Source organism: Xyrauchen texanus, chromosome 15 (assembly GCF_025860055.1).
Source record: "Xyrauchen texanus isolate HMW12.3.18 chromosome 15, RBS_HiC_50CHRs, whole genome shotgun sequence".
Lineage (NCBI taxonomy): Eukaryota > Metazoa > Chordata > Actinopteri > Cypriniformes > Catostomidae > Xyrauchen > Xyrauchen texanus.
In genome coordinates this window covers 27222317-27242063 of record NC_068290.1, presented here as the reverse complement: position 1 = coordinate 27242063, position 19747 = coordinate 27222317, and the positions used below count along the sequence as shown (strand labels likewise).

At 40.1% G+C, this 19747-nt stretch overlaps 1 protein-coding gene across 1 annotated transcript; it reads left to right on the top strand.

Moving 5' to 3' along the window:
* The first annotated feature begins 4346 nt into the window (after positions 1–4346).
* Positions 4347–18852, top strand: rnf115a (ring finger protein 115a). Its single transcript, XM_052144172.1, has 9 exons — positions 4347–4475; positions 5424–5482; positions 9574–9628; positions 9791–10053; positions 13441–13509; positions 15479–15551; positions 15649–15742; positions 17300–17415; positions 17765–18852. The coding sequence occupies exons 1-9, from the start codon at positions 4398–4400 to the stop codon at positions 17882–17884; spliced, it is 927 nt and encodes a 308-aa protein (XP_052000132.1). The 5' UTR covers positions 4347–4397; the 3' UTR covers positions 17885–18852.
* Positions 18853–19747: the final 895 nt, after the last annotated feature.

Here is a 19747-nt window from a genome sequence, read left to right as displayed (position 1 = left end):
CTTCCATTCAGGGAGTAGATGACTGAAGTGGATCGCTCCTTAAGATATGAAGACACTCTGTGGTCTTTCTTGGCTGGCAGCCCTGTTTGCAATAAATTTTGCCTGTGACTACCTCTGTAACCATACAGATAAATCTGGTAAAGTATATGTGTGGTTTGTGGTGGTTTGCAGAATACCTCAACTTAAACAGGACTCTAAAAAACAATCACGGTAGGATTGGGGCATTTTGCTCAACAATCGATCAACATGAGATCCACATTGCAACCCCTCTCCATTTGGGCCCTCTAGAGCATACCTACTAGCGACTGACTCGATAGGGAAAATTAATCAAAAGCTTCTGCATCACCACACTTAACAGCAGGGGTGTTAAGAATAACACTTAACTCACACTGGACAAGTTGACATGCCTAGCCATTTTTATCCAGCAGCGGTATTGTATGGCCGGGGATCATACATGAATGCTTTGGCTAGCTGGTTAGGACTGGGGAGTTTCAAGTGAATAAAAAGAACTTAGTATTTGTATTGTTCACTTAAATGTGGCTGATTGTGCATTAGACTGTCTAATGACAATTTTAGTAATGCAAAGTCACTTTCACATCCAGATTCAAAGTAAGGAAGAACTGGCTTTGGGATGCCACAAACAGAAGCAGCCAACATTTCTAGGCCAGGTGGTTGAGGCGGACAAAATGCTGATTGGTTATGTAGCGAATCAGCTCTATATTCTTCCACCATTAGGTAGCGAATCAGCTCTATGAAATATTAATAATCAATCATAACTTGTTATAATCAATTATGAATATTTGGATCAGTTAATCGGGTTAACTTGATGTAGCTACATTAACATTACAACCAAATACTCGGTTCATCCCGTGAACACTCAATTTTGGTTATTAATTAATTAATTAATAGAAATGTACATTTCGGGGCAAGGGAAATGTCTTTCTTACTAAGTATTAAGAGCAAGTAGTCAAAATCTATGATTAGTGACTTTAGATATGAGCTTGAGACACAGACAACTTTACATGTGACATGAACAAGACTTTATTAACTAGACTAAACATTTAAACTACTCTAACATACATATACATACATTCATACAGTTTACCAAGGGAAAGAGGGCTGAAGCAGAATACAGGAAGGCAAGAAGTTATAGCATTGTTTGAAGTTCAGCAGATCAACAGCCTGAGCAAACCATCATATTAGTTCTGACACGCCCTTTTTAGAAAGGGGTTAAGGATACTTAATGTATCAAATAATGAGACTAAGTTTGATACTTGCATGTCCCATTTGAAATAAACTGTCCTGATGCAATTTGTTGAGGCTCCAGTTGATCTTTGATGATGAGAGAGAGAGAACCAGTGGGAGTCAGAGACAAGGCCGGAGCCTGGCACACGCTTGGGAGTCCTTGGGGGCCTTCTAGTTTGGCATCATTCAGCGAGAGAGTGAGAGAGCACAAGGCTCAGAGGACCAGAGAGGCAGAAATAAGCGACAAGAGAGAGGGCTAAGAACGAGAGAGAGAGAGAAAGTGGGCGCAGCAATTTTATACCCTCAGGAAACAGGTCCCACCTCTCATTGGCTCGACCAATAAGAAGGGTTTGAGTTCTAGGCGGGAATTTGGTTTATTGCTCTTTGTTGTAAAATTGCCCATTGCATGTGCAAGAAAGAAAATAGGAAACATACTTGTAATACTAATATGTTGTTGTTATCGACATATCATGTACACAGTCATTTCAATCTTCAGAATACCAAGTTATAGAGACCAAATATGCCACACATATGATTTTGGTTAACCATAGTATGCAAAGTCTGAAACATTAACCCATTAGTTTGCAAGAAAACATAGATCAAGCACATTTAAGGGAAAATGTGAGATGGCACATTAGATACATGTCAATATTTATCACATGGATATATAGAATATATATATAGGATTAACAGGGTTCATTTCTCTTTCTCAGTAAGAGAATGAAGTGAGGGTCAGCACTTCTCTGAACATTCCTTTGGAGGTCGTAAAAGTCTCCCTTACTCTGGGCATGAGAGAGTTCCTTTGTCAAAGCTCATTTGCATGTTTATGACAGTAAGAGATTTTGGGCTGAATGACTCAAAAGATAGTAAAACATCGCGTAATATCATTCTACAGAGATCTTATATTCGAATTCAGCTCGGACAAATCGTAAGGTTTAATTTGATACCAAGAAACATGTGTTTAGTGCACTTAAAAGGGAATATACACTGAGGCTATTAAATATGAGGCCTCAGAGTTTAAAACACACAACGAAACAGTTCTAACGAGTTTGATATACCTCAGAAATACACAACATACAGGGATTACACGTATTTCATTAGCAATATGCAGTTCTGTGTTTAACTGAAAAACACACACACACACACACATTTTTACGTTCAAAGTTTCCCCCTTCCTGTCCACACGATAAGCACGTGGTGAGCATGCGGATGTCACATGCGATTCTCTGTCAATAGTTCATTGTCTCTTTGTCAATACATTTATTGTGCTTGTGGAGACTGGTTGGCGCTATTTCAGTAATTAGGGGAGTTTTTAACAGTAAGTTCTTGTTTGTTCGTGAATCTGTTAAGGCCACTGATCCTCCGCCATACCTTACAGTTACGAGAGACTTGACTTGGGGGAACTGGTAACTGCTAAATTATGGCACTTTTCCACTGCACGTTACGGTTCAACTCGCCTCAACTCTACTCGCTTTACGTTTCTGAGCTTGCATTTCCACTGCAGTTTAGTGCCATCTCAACGTGGGTGGGATTATAGGCTGATCGTCATAGTTGCACCGCCTCTACTGCCGTGACATCATCTTCAAGACGACACAAAATGACCAAAACAATAACACGACCACTAGCTGTTAGCTACTAGCTCATTGTGCTGCATAAAGCAGCTGTTGCATGGTGATTTTACACAAGTATAACAGTTAAATTGGCCTGGTTGTTTTAGAAGCAAGCTGGTCTAGATAGCGTCCATTTGGTTGAACCACTTCCACTTTTCCATGATGGTTCAACAAGTCACTTTTAATTTTTTTTTTTACTTTTCCCTACACTGTTGATAGGTCCGGTGGTAGCCGTGTTCAGCCAACAGCTGAGACACTTCCTGAAATACTTTTTTGTTTTGCTCATCGCTAACGAGTGGACTGTCTGCACCTCGTTTATTGACCACGGCGTGGTTTTGCACAGCCATTACTTTTTTCACAATTCAAAAGTTGAGTGAACAAATTCTACTGTTATCGCTGTTGCTAACTTTAAAACTAGAGGGTTGGTGTCGTGTGTCGGAAATCCAGTGGAGCTGGTAATGACGATTTTCCCTGACCAATCAGTGATCTGCAGGATTTTGACGTCACATTTAGTATCAGCTCGGCTAGCTTGGAACCTCGACCGAGGTGGTACTAAAAAAAGTATCATGTACCAGGTACCATCCACAGTGGAAACCCCAAAAAGCGAGCAGAGTCGAGATGAGTCGAGTTGTACCGTGCAGTGGAAAAGCCCCATTATAGTCAGGGTTCAAAGTCTGGTAGGGCTGAGGTAATCCAAACCCTGTCGCTACAGGAACTTCTAATGAGGCTGTAGATGGGACAAGTAATTCTGAGGGTACAGGAACAAATTTAACATGGCATGGGTTAGGACAACTAGACATTTTCAGGGCAGATGACTTTGGGTCATCGCTTAAAACAACTATCTGCTGTGAAATGCTTACATCATGTAGTGATTTATGAGAGGCACTGGCTGTGCTTGATTGTAATGTAGGCTCATTTACATCTTGAGAATCCTGTTTAAGAAGAGAACAGAACAAATTAGAAACCTCAAGCTCATTCCGAACCCTTTTCAGATGCCGACAACTAAATATACTCCAGCTTTAGTAGCTTCCTCTTGTTTATGCTGTTCTTCTCTGGTTTGAGCATCAAGTCTTTGACATTCTTTATGCATCCTCTTCTATCTGGCACTGAAGTTCTTCCAAGTCTAGAGTTTTTAATCTCTCTTCCAAGATGGCTGATTGGAGGACAGAGAGACCATGCATTGGGGATCTATTTTGCATTCAGCCATGAGAGCTTGACTTTGTCCTGAAGGCAGTACCAGACTGATTTATATAAACATCATTATGGGTTTTGAGAAGATCTATATTTAGCATGATGTGGGGTTGGATGTAGGTTAGGTGGTAGATGAACTTCATTATCTGCCTGATGGGATGGAAGGTGTCTCTCTCTTGGACTCGACTTTTAAATCGTGAATTGAACCGAGTCGTTAAAAGGAACCGTTCGAACGAATCGACTCACCAAAACGAACCGGATTTTCCCAGCACTCGTGTCAGAGCGGAGCGCCTCCCTCTGCAGTGGGCGGACCGACTGCCAGCGCTGCTGTTTGGGAGTCTCACGGAAAATATGGCGGAGGCTGCGGCGGTCCCTCCGCATCGCTTCTTCTGTCACTGTTGTAAGGGTGAAGTGAGCCCTAAACTCCCGGTAAGCCCAATCGGTTGTAACGCACTGCCGATTCATGTTAGTGTGTTTCTTTTGTTCTTCAGTTGGTTTGGATGCTTAGCTGTTTTGCTAAAGTTAGCATGTTAGCTCACAGCAGTTTATTAGCCTGATGTAGGTGAAGGGCCTGTCGTGACATGTTGTTTGTATACATACGCAAACATAAATGTATTTAGCGTTTAATTAGTAAGCCTGGTAGAGAGGATTAACGTGTTTTATTTTTATCACAAATACTACACTCATGCAACAGTCCTTGGATCAAACAGTCTTATGTTTGGACATGCTCTTGTGGTGAATTTCCTTGTTAATTTGGGGATTTCTTTATTTTAAGGCACATCCAGCTTGAATACTTTTTCAGGTCACGCTTTTACCGTTTAGAAATAGTCAGAAATGTGTATTTTAAATATGATATACAAACACTGTCTAAGGCAGCCAACTTTGTCAAAGCGAAAGCAAAATACCAAATGTACATATTGTACATATTTGGAAAATCACAGGTATGTAACTGACATCTGTGAATGTCACTGCTAATTTCAATTCTTGTTGGTGAGTGTGTCAGTCAATCCATGATGAGCTGTCCCCATGAGGATGAGTTGTGTCTAATCCCTTGTTTACTACCCATTTCTCTTATTTAAAGGCCTATGTGTCTATACTCAGAAGATGAATCACAACCTGCTCATACTTATGGTGCCTATATTAGTACATATTGTCATACCCATAGGATGACTTGTCTTGACCTGTTTAAATTTGGGGGGGAAATACATTGCAGGGAGTGTCTGTTCCCATACCTGTTTGTTTTAGAATTCAAACAAATGTGTGTATCCTTAACACAAATATATGCATTGTTTTGTTGTTTGTTTACAATGTTAAGAACGTGTTATCAATGGAGTAATTTCACACATAGTGTTCTGATTGTGGTTTGTTTGTGTTTAGGAGTTTATCTGTCCCAGATGTGACTCAGGCTTCATTGAGGAGGTTACAGAAGACTCCAGGTGAGCTTTTCATGGCACTGCACTTCCTCCATTCATTGTCTGAAATGGCATGTTGCAACTCCTGCACTGCTAGATTGATTACCGTGGCAGTTCATTCAGTAACTTCTAGAATAGGGTAAATATGTCTCAGTTGTATAATCTGGATTCACAGCACCACAAAACGGGCATGGAAAATAAAAGACACAAACATAGGGTTATAAGATTGGCATTTTTGGCAGATGTTGATTTATTTCAACAAATTAAGCAGATATTGCAGATAATTCGTATTTGTTTCAAATTGATGGGTCCAATCAAATAATAAAACTTAATTTAAGCAGTTTTTATATATATTTTTTAATCATTATATTTCTGTTCTGTTTTCAGTTTCTCCTTTAAATGTAGTTTTTTTTTTTTTTTAGATTTTACTTCTAAAAATTAGTTCTCATTACTGTCAGTTTCAGTTTAGTCAAGTCTTTTTTTTATTGTCATTCAACCATATACAGTTAGTACAGTACACAGTGAAACGAGACAACATTCCTCCAGGACCATGTTGCTACATAAAACAACATAGGACAAACACAGAACCACATGAGACTACACAACTAAATAAAATACATATATAAAATACCTATACATATATATATATATATATATCAAGTGCACGTGCAAACAAGTGCGAAAAATAAAGGACATTACAATAAATTACTAAAAATGAACAGTGCCGACCAGTACACTGTAGTGCAAAAAGATGACAGTTTCTAAAAATGCCATATGTAAACATAATATACTATGAGATAGTGTTCTTTGCACATAGCAGTTATTGAGGTAGCAGCCAGGTATAAAGTGACAATAATTAAAGTGCAACTCCGGAAACGTGTGTGTGTGTTTGTCAGTCCAGTCCCTGAGTATTGAGGAGTCTGATGACTTGGGAGAAGAAGCTGTTACACAGTCTGGCCATGAGGGGCCGAATGCTTCGGTACTTCTTGCTAGATGGTGAGGGGTGTGTGGGGTCATCCACAATGCTGGATGCTTTGCGGATGCAGTGTTTTTTGTAAATGTCTTTGATGGAAGGAAGAGAGACCCTGATGATCTTCTCAGCTGTCCTCACTATCCTCTGGAGGGCTTTGCGGTTCGAAATGGTGCAAGTGCCAAACCAGGCAGTGATGCAGCTGCTCAGGATGTTCTCAATAGTCCCTCTATAGAATGTAGTGAGGATAGGGGGTGGGAGATGTGCTTTCCTCAGCCTTCGAAGAAAGTAGAGACACTGCTGGGCTTTCTTGGTAATAGAGCTGGTTTTGAGGGACCAGGTGAGGTTCTCCACCAGGTGAACACCAAGGAATTTGGTGCTCTTGACGATCTCCACATATGAGTCCTTTTTTATCTAGGTGGGTGAGGGCCAGATGGAGGGTGGTGGCGATGGCGTCATCTGTTGAACGGTTTGGACGATACGCGAACTGCAGTGGGTCTAGTGAGGGGGCAGCTGGGTCTTAATGTGCCTCGAAGCACTTCATGATGATGGGTGTAAGTGCGACGGGACGGTAGTCGTTGAGGCAAGACACTGAAGACTTCTTTGGCATGGGGATGATGGTGGTGGCCTTGAAGCATGTTGGAACGACGGTGCTGCTCAGAGAGATGTTGAAGATGTCGGCAAGAACATCTGTCAGCTGGTCTGCACATCCTCTGAGCACTCTGCCAGGAATGTTGTCTGGTCCAGTAGCCTTCCGTGGGTTGACTCTACGTCGAGTTTTCCTCACATCAGCCATGGTAAGACAAAGCCTGGTTGTTGGGAGGAGGGGTGGTCTTCCTCGCCACCACGTCGTTCTGTGCTTCAAACCTAGCATAGAAGTCATTCAGCGCCTCTGGAAGGGAGGCATCTTTGTCACAGGCAACTGAAGTTAACCTGTAAATTGTGATGGCCTGGATGCCCTGCCACACACACCGCGTGTCGGCGTTGTCCTGGAAGTGATTCTCTGGGTGTGTGCGCGCTTTGCCTCTCTGATGGCCCGGGACAGTTTGGCCCTCGCTGTTCTTAGGGCAGTCTTGTCTCCTGATCTGAAGGCAGCGCACGCACCTCCGCAGTTATCCACGGCTTCTGGTTGGAGTGTGTGGTGATGGTCTTGTAGAAGGTGACATCATCAATGCACTTGGTGATGTAGCTGGTTACTGATGCTGTGTATTCCTCCAAGTTGGTAGAGTCGCCATATGTTGCAGCCTCCCTGAACATGTGCCAGTCAGTACACTCAAAACAGTCCTGAAGAGCAGAGATGGCTCCTGCTGGCCAGGTTTTCACCTGCTTCTGGAGCGGTTTTGTGCATATGACGAGCGGTCTGTATGCTGGAATTAGCATAACAGAGTAGCCGAGGTTGGGACGGGGCTCCGCTCGGTACGCGCCTGAGATGTTTGTATAAACAAGATCAAGCGTGTTTGCCCCGCTCGTTGCAAAGTCCACATACTGATGGAATTTATGGAGCACTGTCTTGAGATTCGCATGGTTGAAATCTCTGGTGACAATAAACAGTCCGTCAGGGAGAGCATTCTGCAGTTCGCTCATAGCCCCATACAGTTCACAGAGCACTTCCTTAGCGTTAGCGCTGGGGGGAATTTAGTTTTCGCTTTTCAGTTTATTTATTTATTAGTTTAGTTTTACGGGTTTCCAAAGTTAAAGTGTAATCTTATATCATGTAAATATGTATTATTTTCATGTCTTGTGAAGGCAAGCTATAAAGTTTTCAAATTTGATAAAATGGTGTGTTTATGTCTAAACATAATTTTGGAAATCAGGTGAAAGGGTTAAAATGTTATAACTCCCTCATTCATTAAGTACATTTATAATGGGGCTATAGCAGATTTTATAGCTAAGGACTTCTAGTGCTGTCAACATGGCTGAGAAACTAAATGTAAAAAATTCCCTGAAATATTACCAAATTTGAATTATATTACAATTTCAAAGACATTATTTTAAGTAGGGGAAAAAAAGTATTATTTTTATTATCAACGTTATCTCCTATGTTCGCAAGAGGGCACATTAAATCAATATTAACCAATCAGCACCTTGTCATAGCTGTTGTTTATTGCAAAGAACAAATCTGTATTATCAAAAGATTTAGCTAGTTCATATGTTCAAATCTTAAATAAAACGAGAAAAGAAACGCTTCAATAGATGGTTCAATGTGTTGCTCAGTAGCATATACCAGTGCCATAGTACTACCATGGACTCAAGCTTCATAATACTGGCGGTACCACATTGTTTTTCATTAAATCCAATCGTATGTATGCACCTAATGCTAATGCAGCGAGACGCTCATTAGAGCAAGCCAAAGTACAGTCAAAACACAACCGCCAAAGACCTCCACCTAAGGGGATGTTAGCTCCAAACATGTCTGTCTTTTTCTTTGTAAGTATGCGCGAGCGGGACATCTTTCACTGTTGTGCTGTGTCTCGCTGTACTTCTGCATTTTGTGCTGCAGTGGTGCATTATTTAGATGCTGTGTTAATTTAAAAGGAAATTCAGCCTTTTAAATCCTTTTTGAGACACTTGTTTATTAATTTATTCTATTTTAGCCCAAGAATGTGTTTTGTCTGAACTTCCAGTAAGCCATCGTCAGTGCTTAGCATACATCCAAAATTAGAATGTGTATTTTATCTTAAATTTTACAAATTAAAATTGTATTTTGACAGCCTTACAGACCTCTGTGTGTCCATCCAAGTATAGGCCTACATGGCACGATGTGTAATATAATATTTTAAGGAAGGTCGTTAGTTGATGAAATACACATTGCATGTCACTTTTTGTCTTCCGGAGCACATGCATGAGCGAAGCCAAACTACATTAGTTACTACGCATTATCAAGGTCTGTTAGTCTGACGTAACAAAAATCTAACTGATGTGATTTCAGACTAAAGCAGCTACATGTCATTTTAAAAAGACAAATAGTTTGAATCCACCTGAAACTTTTAAAGTGCATGCTAGTTCTATGTTCTGACTGTGACAATCAGCTGCTGTAGTACAGTATTTGTTGCTAAGTTCTATGGTCCCTGCAATATGTTGCAGAAATATGGTCCCTGGCTATCGCTGTAGCCAGGTTTGATGTGAATGTGATTTGTTCCCTCAGTCTTCTGGACAGTAGTTCAAATAGCCTTGATGACACAGCTTCACAGTTTGCTGAGGTATGTGGACCCCTTCCTTCCAAAATATATTTTCTGTCTGAGGTACACACATTGTGTAAATGTTGATTTGTAAGGCCAGGAGGGAGATTAATGTAAAGTAAAGGTGCTTTGTGCTGCTCCTTCATTTCTATCTCTGTCTCTCTTTTCCTCTTTTTACTGCAGCTATGGCAGCTGTTGTTTGTGGAGAGGCCGTTTAGTATGGATCTAGACAGTCCTGATGCCGAGCGAGTCCTTGGAGGTGGTGGGGGTTCTGGGAGTCTTGGAGTAGGGTCATTTGGCGGTTCTGTCCCAGGTGGGCTTGGTGGACCCCTGGGGAGTCCTTTAGGTGGAGGAGAACACTGGGGTTCTCGTCCTCGCCTTCACAGTCAGAGGCGGTACCGGCCCAGAGGAAACAGTCGACCAGATCGCTCTCCTGCTGTTGAGGGGTAAGTTCTGCTCTTTAATATCTAAACTTTTTGATCATATCTTGTTGCCCCATCCTCTACATGTTCTATGTTCTCACAGCTCAGTGAGTAAACAGCTTGTATGACAATGAAAATGTAGTGAACAAAATGGGCAATATTTTACATCCAGTTGGAGTCAGAAGTTTACATTCACTTAGGTTGAAGTCATTAAAAAAAGTTTTAACCACTCCTCAGATTTAATATTAGCAAACTATAGCTTTGGCAAGTCGTTTAGGATATCTACTTTGTACATAACACAAGTAATTTTTCCAACAATTATATACAGACAGATAGTTTCACTTTTAATTGACTATATCACAATTCCAGTGGGTCAGAAGTTTACATACACCAAGTTAACTGTGCCTTTAAGCAGCTTGGAAAATTTCAGAAAATTACGTCAAGCCTTTAGACAATTAGCCAATTAGCTTCTCATAGGAGGTGTACCTGTGAATGTATTTTAAGGCCTACCTACAAACTCAGTGCCTCTTTGCTTGACATCATGGGAAAATCAAAAGAAATCAGCCAAGACCTCAGAAAAAAAAAATAGTGGACCTCCACAAGTCTGGTTCATCCTTGGGAGCAATTTCCAAATTCCTGAAGGTACCACGTTCATCTGTACAAACAATAGTACGCAAGTATAAACACCATGGGACCACACAGCCATCATGTTGCTCAGGAATGAGACGCATTCTGTCTCCTAGAGTTGAATTTAGTTTGGTGTGAAAAGTGCAAATCAATCCCAGAACAGCAAAAGACCTTGTGAACATGCTGGAGGAAACAGTTAGATAAGTATCTACACTCACCTAAAGGATTATTAGGAACACCTGTTCAATTTCTCATTAATGCAATTATCTAATCACCCAATCACATGGCAGTTGCTTCAATGCATTTAGGGGTGTGGTCCTGGTCAAGACAATCTCCTGAACTCCAAACTGAATGTCAGAATGGGAAAGAAAGGTGATTTAAGCAATTTTGAGCGTGGCATGGTTGTTGGTGCCAGACGGGCCGGTCTGAGTATTTCACAATCTGCTCAGTTACTGGGATTTTCACGCACAACCATTTCTAGGGTTTACAAAGAATGGTGTGAAAAGGAAAAACATCCAGTATGTGGCAGTCCTGTGGGCTGAAAATGCCTTGTTGATGCTAGAGGTCAGAGGAGAATGGGCCGACTGATTCAAGCTGATAGAAGAGCAACTTTGCCTGAAATAACCACGCGTTACAACCGAGGTATGCAGCAAAGCATTTGTGAAGCCACAACACGCACAACCTTGAGGCGGATGGGCTACAACAGCAGAAGACCCCACCGGGTACCACTCATCTCCACTACAAATAGGAAAAAGAGGCTACAATTTGCAAGAGCTCACCAAAATTGGACAGTTGAAGAGTGGAAAAATGTTGCCTGGTCTAATGAGTCTCGATTTCTGTTGAGACATTCAGATGGTAGAGTCAGAATTTGACGTAAACAGAATGAGAACATGGATCCATCATGCCTTGTTACCACTGTGCAGGCTGGTGGTGGTGGTGTAATGGTGTGGGGGATGTTTTCTTGGCACACTTTAGGCCCCTTAGTGCCAATTGGGCATCGTTTAAATGCAACGGCCTACCTGAGCATTGTTTCTGACCATGTCCATCCCTTTATGGCCACCATGTACCCATCCTCTGATGGCTACTTCCAGCAGGATAATGCACCATGTCACAAAGCTCGAATCATTTCAAACTGGTTTCTTGAACATGACAATGAGTTCACTGTACTAAAATGGCATCCACAGTCACCAGATCTCAACCCAATAGAGCATCTTTGGGATGTGGTGGAACGGGAGCTTCGTGCCCTGGATGTGCATCCCACAAATCTCCATCAACTGCAAGATGCTATCCTATCAATATGGGCCAACATTTCTAAAGAATGCTTTTAGCACCTTGTTGAATCAATGCCACGTAGAATTAAGGCAGTTCTGAAGGCGAAAGGGGGTCAAACCCAGTATTAGTATGGTGTTCCTAATAATCCTTTAGGTGAGTGTATATCCACAGTAAAACAAGTCCTATATTGACATAGCCTGAAAGGCTGTTCAGCAAGGAAGAAGCCACAGCTCCAAAACCGCCATAAAAAAGCAGAAGTTTGCAAGTACACATGGGGACAAAGATCTTACATTTTGGAGAAATTTCCTCTGGTTTGATGAAACAAAAATGTAACTTTTTGGCCATAATGACCATTATTATGTTTGGAGGAAAAAGGGTGAGGTCTGCGAGCCGAAGAACACCATCCCAACAATGAAGCATGGGGCTGTCAGCATCATGTTGTGGGGGTGCTTTGCTGCAGGAAGGACTGGTGCACTTCACAAAATAGATGGCATCATGAGGAAGGAAAATTATGTGGATATATTCAAGCAATCTCAAGACTTCAGCCAGGAAGTTAAAGCTATGGATGCACTGATACCACTTTTTCTCATCTGCATCCGATATCAGAAATCTCAGTATCGGCCGATACTGATCCCAAGATGATACCAGTGTTGTTTTTTTGCATAATCAGTTTAGAATATCTTTACATTATTGTGTGGAACTAATTGGGAGTGCTCTTTAATATGTAAAGAAACAAAAACCTCTTAACTACACATTATTTCAATATAAATGTATAGCTTATTAAGAAATACTTTATTATTAACTAGTATACAGGATAGGGTAGCAGCACAATTAACAGTAATTCCAGTCTTCCAAGTCTTCCGTAGAAAATAAACCAGTATTTTATTTTTGCCTTTTATTTTTCTCCAATTTGTTTTAAGTTGTATCTGGATTTTGGATTGAGATCTGTTTTTTGTTCAATTTAGTTGTAAGACATCAGTCCACTTTTCATTCACACAGTTATTTATGTGCAAGCAAGGAGGCCCACAAACCTGACTCTGTTACACCAGTTCTATTTGGAGGAATGGGGCAAAAATGTCAGCAACTTGTAGTGAGAAGATTGTGGAAGGCTACCCAAAACGTTTGACCCAAGTTAAACAATTTAAAGGCAATGCTACCAAATATTAACAAAGTGTATGTAAACTTCTGACCCACTGGGAATGTGGTAAAATAAATAAAAGCTGAAATAAATCATTCTCTCTTTTATTATTCTGATATTTCACATTCTTAAAATAAAGTAGTGATCCTAACTGACCTAAGACAGGGAATGTTTTCTATGATTAAATGTCAGGAATTGTGAAAAACTGAGTTTAAATGTTTTTGGCTAAGGTGTATGTAAACTTCTGACTTCAACTTTATACAGTATGTGACTTAGCTGGCTGTTTAATAAAATGGCTCATGTCAACAAGAAGTTAAATTGAGTTTCCCAGCACCACTATCAGTTCCTCACTAACGTCAACTCTCTTCTTCCAGAATAGTACAGCAGTTTCTAGCTGGCCTTTTCACCAATTCAGGAGTACCAGGCTCTCCTCCACTATCATGGTAAAGAAAAGCAATTAGTAGCTGAATCATTCCATTACTAGGGCAATTATAATTTAGTTTGGCCTGCATTTATTTATATAAATTAGGGCTGTGCTGATGGAATCATACATTGTGAGACTTTTTCTCACAATATTGTATCAATATCTTAGATCCTTGTATCAATATTTGTATTAATCTGTTTGTGTATTCATACCATGTCCAACATTTCAATAATGAAGCAGTAGTTTGTCTAAATAACCGATAAATCTGAGAATAACATTTATCAGCATGGTTGGAGCCACTTCAATAAGACCTATGACAGATTTAAACTGAACGTGTATGATTCACTCACTCTCGGTGACACGCTGGGCAATTTAGTAATGATATCTTGGTTTAACATGATACTGTATACAGTATTGAATCGTGACGTGTGTATCGCACGATGTATTGTATCGCATCGTATCGTGAGGTGGTTGCCGATACACAACCGTAATGTAAATTAGCCGTAAAGGAATATTCCAGGTTCAATACAAGTGAAGTTCTATCTGCAGCATTTGTGACGTAATGTTGATTACTATGAAAAATTATCTTGACTTGTCCGTCATTTTGTTTAAAATAAGCAAATATCGGACGGGGCCTGGGTAGCTCAGTGGTAAAGACGCTGGCTACCACCGCTAGTTTGAATCCCACGGCGTGCTGAATGACTCCAGCCGGGTCTCCTTAGCAACCAAATTAGCCCGGTTGCTAGGCTGGGTAGAGTCACACTGGGTAACCACCTCATGATCGCTATAATGTTCTCGCTCTCTGTGGGGTGCGTAGTGAGTTGTGCGTGGATACCACGGTGGATGGTGTGAAGCCTCCACACATGCTATATCTCCGCGGTAATGCGCTCAAACAAGCCACGTGATAAGATGCGTGGATTGACTGTCTCAGACGCAGAGGCAGCTGTGATTCGTCCACCGCCACCACAAGGACTTAGAGCACTTTGGGAATTAGGCATTCCAAATTGGGAGAAAAAGTGGAGAAAAATAAAAGCAAAAATAGAAGTTACAGTGATGCACTTACAATGGAATAGAATGTGGCCAATATTTTGAGGGTTTAAAGGCAGAAATGTGAAGATTATAGTTTTGTAAAAGCACTTTCATTAATTCTTCTGTTAAAACTCATGTATTTTTTGAGCTGTAAAGTTATTCAAATCATAATTTTTACAGTAGTTTTAGGGTTTGTTGACTTTACATCGACATGGCAACGAAGTTGTAAAATTGGCTTTAACTTTACACAGAAAAGTTTGGTAAGCAATTTTATCAAACTTAAACAATGTTAACAATGTATTGTTTATGTCTTGTGGCTATACTTTTGAAACAGTGAGTATTTTTAACATTTACAGATTGGCCCCAATTCACTTCTATTGTAAGTGCCTCACTGTAACCCAGATTATAATTTTTTTTTTTTTTAAGAAAATGGGCAAGTATAAAAAATTATATTTGTTATAATCAATATTATGCCACAAATTCAGTTGATTAAGCTCAAGTTGTATTGAACCCGGGATAAAAGTTTTTCTATTTTCCGATTAACCCAGAGTCCAGTTACGAGTTTGTGCATTTAACCACTTGTGTGCATTTTGTAAAAATGGAAGGCAAACTATATGTAACAGCATTAAAGCTGAAGTGTCATTTTATTTCTGTGTTATAATGGAGAGACAACAACAAGTAGGCCATTCTTAGGTTATTTACATTGATTAAACAAATAACGTGAGTTTGGGGCAGGATTATTTGTTTGTTCGATCAAAAACATATGGGGAAGGAGTGTTAAGGAAAGCTGTTTGAAAACAATAATAATTCTGTATGGTGTATGCTAGTGGTGCAGAAATGATGTACTTCAGCTTCAAACATTATACACATTTACTTTGGCAGCTTTAATAAATACCTATATTTACAAGGTTTAAACATGGTAAAGCCAGTCATCTTGATGTGTGTGTGTGTGTGTGTAGGACGGGCATGCTGCACTCAAACCCTGGGGACTACGCCTGGGGACAGGGAGGTCTGGATGCAGTCATCACACAGGTAGTTGAGAAAGGGGTGTACACTACACATGGGAGGGACTTTATCAGTTTCATGGCTCTATGCAAAAAGGCTGATCATTTTTGTCTTTCTCACACAGTTACTTAGTCAGTTTGAGAACACAGGTCCACCTCCTGCTGACAAAGAGAAAATCTCCTCCCTCCCCACAGTTAACATCACTCAGAAACACGCTGGTTAGTCTCTCTTTTCTTCTAAAATCTTTTTTGTTCTAGTCTGTCAGAGGCAAAGTGTGCCATTTTAGTTATAATTTAAAGGTGAAGTGTGTAATTTTTCAATGCTGAAATACTTTATCCTATGTAGAGATTCCGCTAAGAATTTTTGGTACTTGCCAATGTGTCCAGGAATGCTAAAGTTTGCCAGATAAATTGGGTCATCTCATTTTGGTGTTTATTTTGCGCTGTAATGCGATGCATAATAATAATACGATATAGGCTAATAATGACTGTAACGTTATTCAATGGAAAGGAGGAGGCGAGAACCGGCTTTTCAATATAATAATAGTTTAATGATAAACTTAAAAGAAGACACAAACACACACGACGGACATGTCCGCTAACGATCTCTCTCTCTCGCACGACACCCTGCAGTCGACCTTTATACCTCGGAGGCTTGATTAGCCTAATACGGGACCGGGTGTGTAGGATCACGACCCGGCCCCGCCCTCCGCCCTGCCACAGACAAAATCAAATGTCAAATGTATGATAAACGTTTGTTCATTGTAGCTGCGTATTCATTCATATTTTTTTTTTAAACAAATAAACTGCCGTTAGCCACATATTTCATTTATAAATAAATAAATATCCAAAATGACAAACCATCAGGTAATTTCATTTAATTTTACCTCGACTATTTTCTTTGTCTCTTTATTTTTATGACTATTTTCCTCCAAGTTTTCGTAGCACATAAGCGTTTCCCTACAGCTTGACATGCACATAAGCCTGGTGTCCTTCTCTCCAGAAGATGGAAACACAAGGCTGCTTTAATGCGATTCTGATGTGAGAAAATTCTTATGCATGCAAGATGGAAATAACGCAGGTTGCTTCTGCCGTTGTGCGGGATACAACGCTGTAGTCGCGAATTAGGACTTAGCAAGCTTCAGGAAATTTTAAACCTCCATGGCAGCAAATTGCTGTTATCATTGACATAATGTCACACTGTACACTTGTGGCATCAACTAAAGGGGTTGCTGACATTTTGTGTTATATTTTTTGCTGAAATTGTGTCGAACAAGGTTTGAATTTGTTAGACAATAGGACATTTTAATGGTTCAAAAACGATAATTACTGGCTAACGGAAACCCTGATCTTATGCCATCTTAAAGGGCAGTGTTTTTAATTTTTGGATGAAGTATGCCATTTGTAGGTTAGTAAAGCACTGTGTTAAAGCATTGCTCTGTTTGTTTGAGCATTAAGACCAACCCAACCCAGCAACATTTGCTCAACCAATTGCATGAGTTTGGGGCGGAACGATCTATGTGACCAATCAACAGGTGATGGGGAGAGTGTTAGGGAAATATGTTTGAAAACAGGTTTTTGCCATTTCGTTTGTTGATACTAGTGCCACAGAAATTACACACTTCACAATTAAAACTCCAAGACACAGTCAGGGTCATTGACTTACTAATCTTGTCAGGTGATTAATTAAAATTCCTATTTAAGGCAACACTCATATGCTGAAATCTCATTATTCACACACCCGGCTCACTTTCTTTTTCTTTCTCCTCATCTCAGAATGCAATATGGAATGCCCTGTATGTAAGGAAGACTACAAGGTTGGGGAACCAGTCAGGCAGCTACCTTGTAACCACATTTTTCATAGCGAATGCATCGTGCCCTGGCTTGAAATGGTGAGAGAAACAGAGGAGAGAACGGAATGGTACAAGAGGAAAACTTGGGAAAAGCATTTAGATTTGAGAAGCTTTTAAAGGAAGAAACAAAATGAATGACCAATTATGGAAATAGCCATATTAAGCACATGTGCCTTTTTGTTTGTGAAAGGGCACATCATCTAAAAGCATGGCATCCTTGAGTGACCAGATCAGTTACTTATGGAGATACATTACAGTTAGGATGCTGCCTAAGGATTATTACACATTAGACAGCAAGGCAGCTCACTAGAGAAACAGAAAAAGAAGCTACATTTTCAAACTAATGACTAGTCTCTAACAAAAAGTATACTTTTCTTCTTTCCTATAGCACGACACGTGTCCTGTGTGCAGGAAGAGTCTGAACGGGGACGACAGTAGTACTCAATCCACATCAGAGCCTTCCTCCCGAAATACTGATCCTCGCACACCAGAGAGATGGTCCTTCTGAGACACACACACACACACACACACACACACACACACGTCCATGTCCACCCATCTCACCCTAAACCCTGTGTCTGACTCAGTTTGTTGGTTTGTACCATTTGGATCTCCTGTCTTAACCCAAGCTTTTTTGTTTCTTTATCCTTTTTTTTCCCTCTTTGTTTGTTTATCGTCTCTTGTGGTCATCTCACAACACTAGTTTGTTTTTACTATGTTTTGTTTACTCTCTTCTTTAATGCAGTTCTTCTCATTTGTGTCTTAAGAGTCTATCCCACTGTATTTCTGTCTATTTGAAGCAGTTTGCCCATATATACCCTGCCTGTTTCTACAATGATTTGAACAAACAAACAATGCAGGATGAGGGCAAGATAGTGCTTATGTAGTTACTACAGCAGCACAATTCCAACCCATACTTGGAATGTACAGTGTTCTGTTTCCCATAGAAACATACTGTACTCCCTGGATAACTCCTCTTATCATTCAATGTGAATTTTTGTTGGGATGGGGATGCCGTGTCTTTGCGGTTTATAAAAGTTCCTTTTCTCAAGGCCTTCCATTGTTCTATCAACCATGAAGTTTTGTTTCCTTCCCTCCAGCTCTGGTGTGTATATATCACAAACCCATCAGTTCAGTTGCGTTTAAAGCCTGAAAAGTTATTTTCATTCTTTTTTCTCTTATACAGTTTTTTTCTAATGTAAATAATTTTAGTTGGAAAACTCATTTAAGGAAGACAAAAAAACATTTATGATGAAAATGACAATGAATCGCTAAAAAGTATATATATAAATATATATTATATGATGTGTATGACCATGATGTATTAATAATAAAACTGAATAAAAACCAGGAAACATGTTGATCTTACTACACAACAACAAATGCATTCAGATCTTTCATATTGATTTTGGTTGACTTCACAAAAATCAAATGTCTGTAAACAGTTTCATTTAAGTGTTAAATTAGCTTCAGTGCAATATTTCTCATGAAATTTTAAACAAGTTTTTGGATGTGATACTGCTTGTTAAAATGTCACTAAACAGATGATGATGAAGTTCCCCATAAATTGTGTTTTACCCTTGCATATCAATACAGGGTGCCGTCAGGTAGTGTATCAGTTCTCATCTTACAAAGCTGTAACGTAGAGATTATAAATCTCACTGGAGAAATTATTTATTTCTTAAATTATTTTTATTGCTGCAGCCATTCTTTTGGAATGTTAGTGGCTTAAAGCATGACTGAAATTATATAGCTGATTTCCTCATTACGGTGCATTTTTGGGTAACTGACCCAGTGTTTGGTTGCAGTCAGTCAGTGTCTGCTCCATAGTAGTGTGAGGATGGAGTGAAGTGAGGCAGTTCCCAGTAAAAAGCCTAGCATCTGGTCCCAAACCTCAAACTGCACCTCTTCAGACCTGCAGTTTCAGAAACGTTTCATATCAAACAGTAGTTGTGATTGCTCCATAACACCTGTTGAGATTAAATGATAACCACACATTATCTTACTTCTTGAGAATGATTAACACTGCTGAGGTTCTGGTCTAACATAGGCAGACATTTCCAGGATTGTGCTCTGACTAATGGACACGCCCATAGGAACTTGGTATCAAAGGTACAAAACAGTTTCTTTGATAGAATGTAAGACCTAACAGCAATGCAAAGACTCTCTGGTGAATGAATAGCCCAGTCACTACACTAGTTGAAAGCAGTCAGTTACTTGAAATGGGCCATGCTGTAGAATGTGGTCTGCAATGATGGGACTGTCCACAAAGTTCTTGACCAAATGTGGCTCACAGCCTGGATCAAGGGTCAATTTCCAGTCTGTCCATACTGCCACAGAGTTATTCAGGTGCTAAGGCAAGAAAAGTGGA

What these genes read in the sequence shown, in the direction of transcription:
- rnf115a (XM_052144172.1), top strand. Translation starts at nt 4,398, where the DNA reads ATGGCGGAGGCTGCGGCGGTCCCTCCGCATCGCTTCTTCTGTCACTGT. An exon ending in GGCTCTCCTCCACTATCATG is followed by an intron (nt 13,510 to 15,478) that starts GTAAAGAAAAGC and finishes GTGTGTGTGTAG; the next exon opens with GACGGGCATGCTGCACTCAA. An exon ending in TCGTGCCCTGGCTTGAAATG is followed by an intron (nt 17,416 to 17,764) that starts GTGAGAGAAACA and finishes TCTTTCCTATAG; the next exon opens with CACGACACGTGTCCTGTGTG.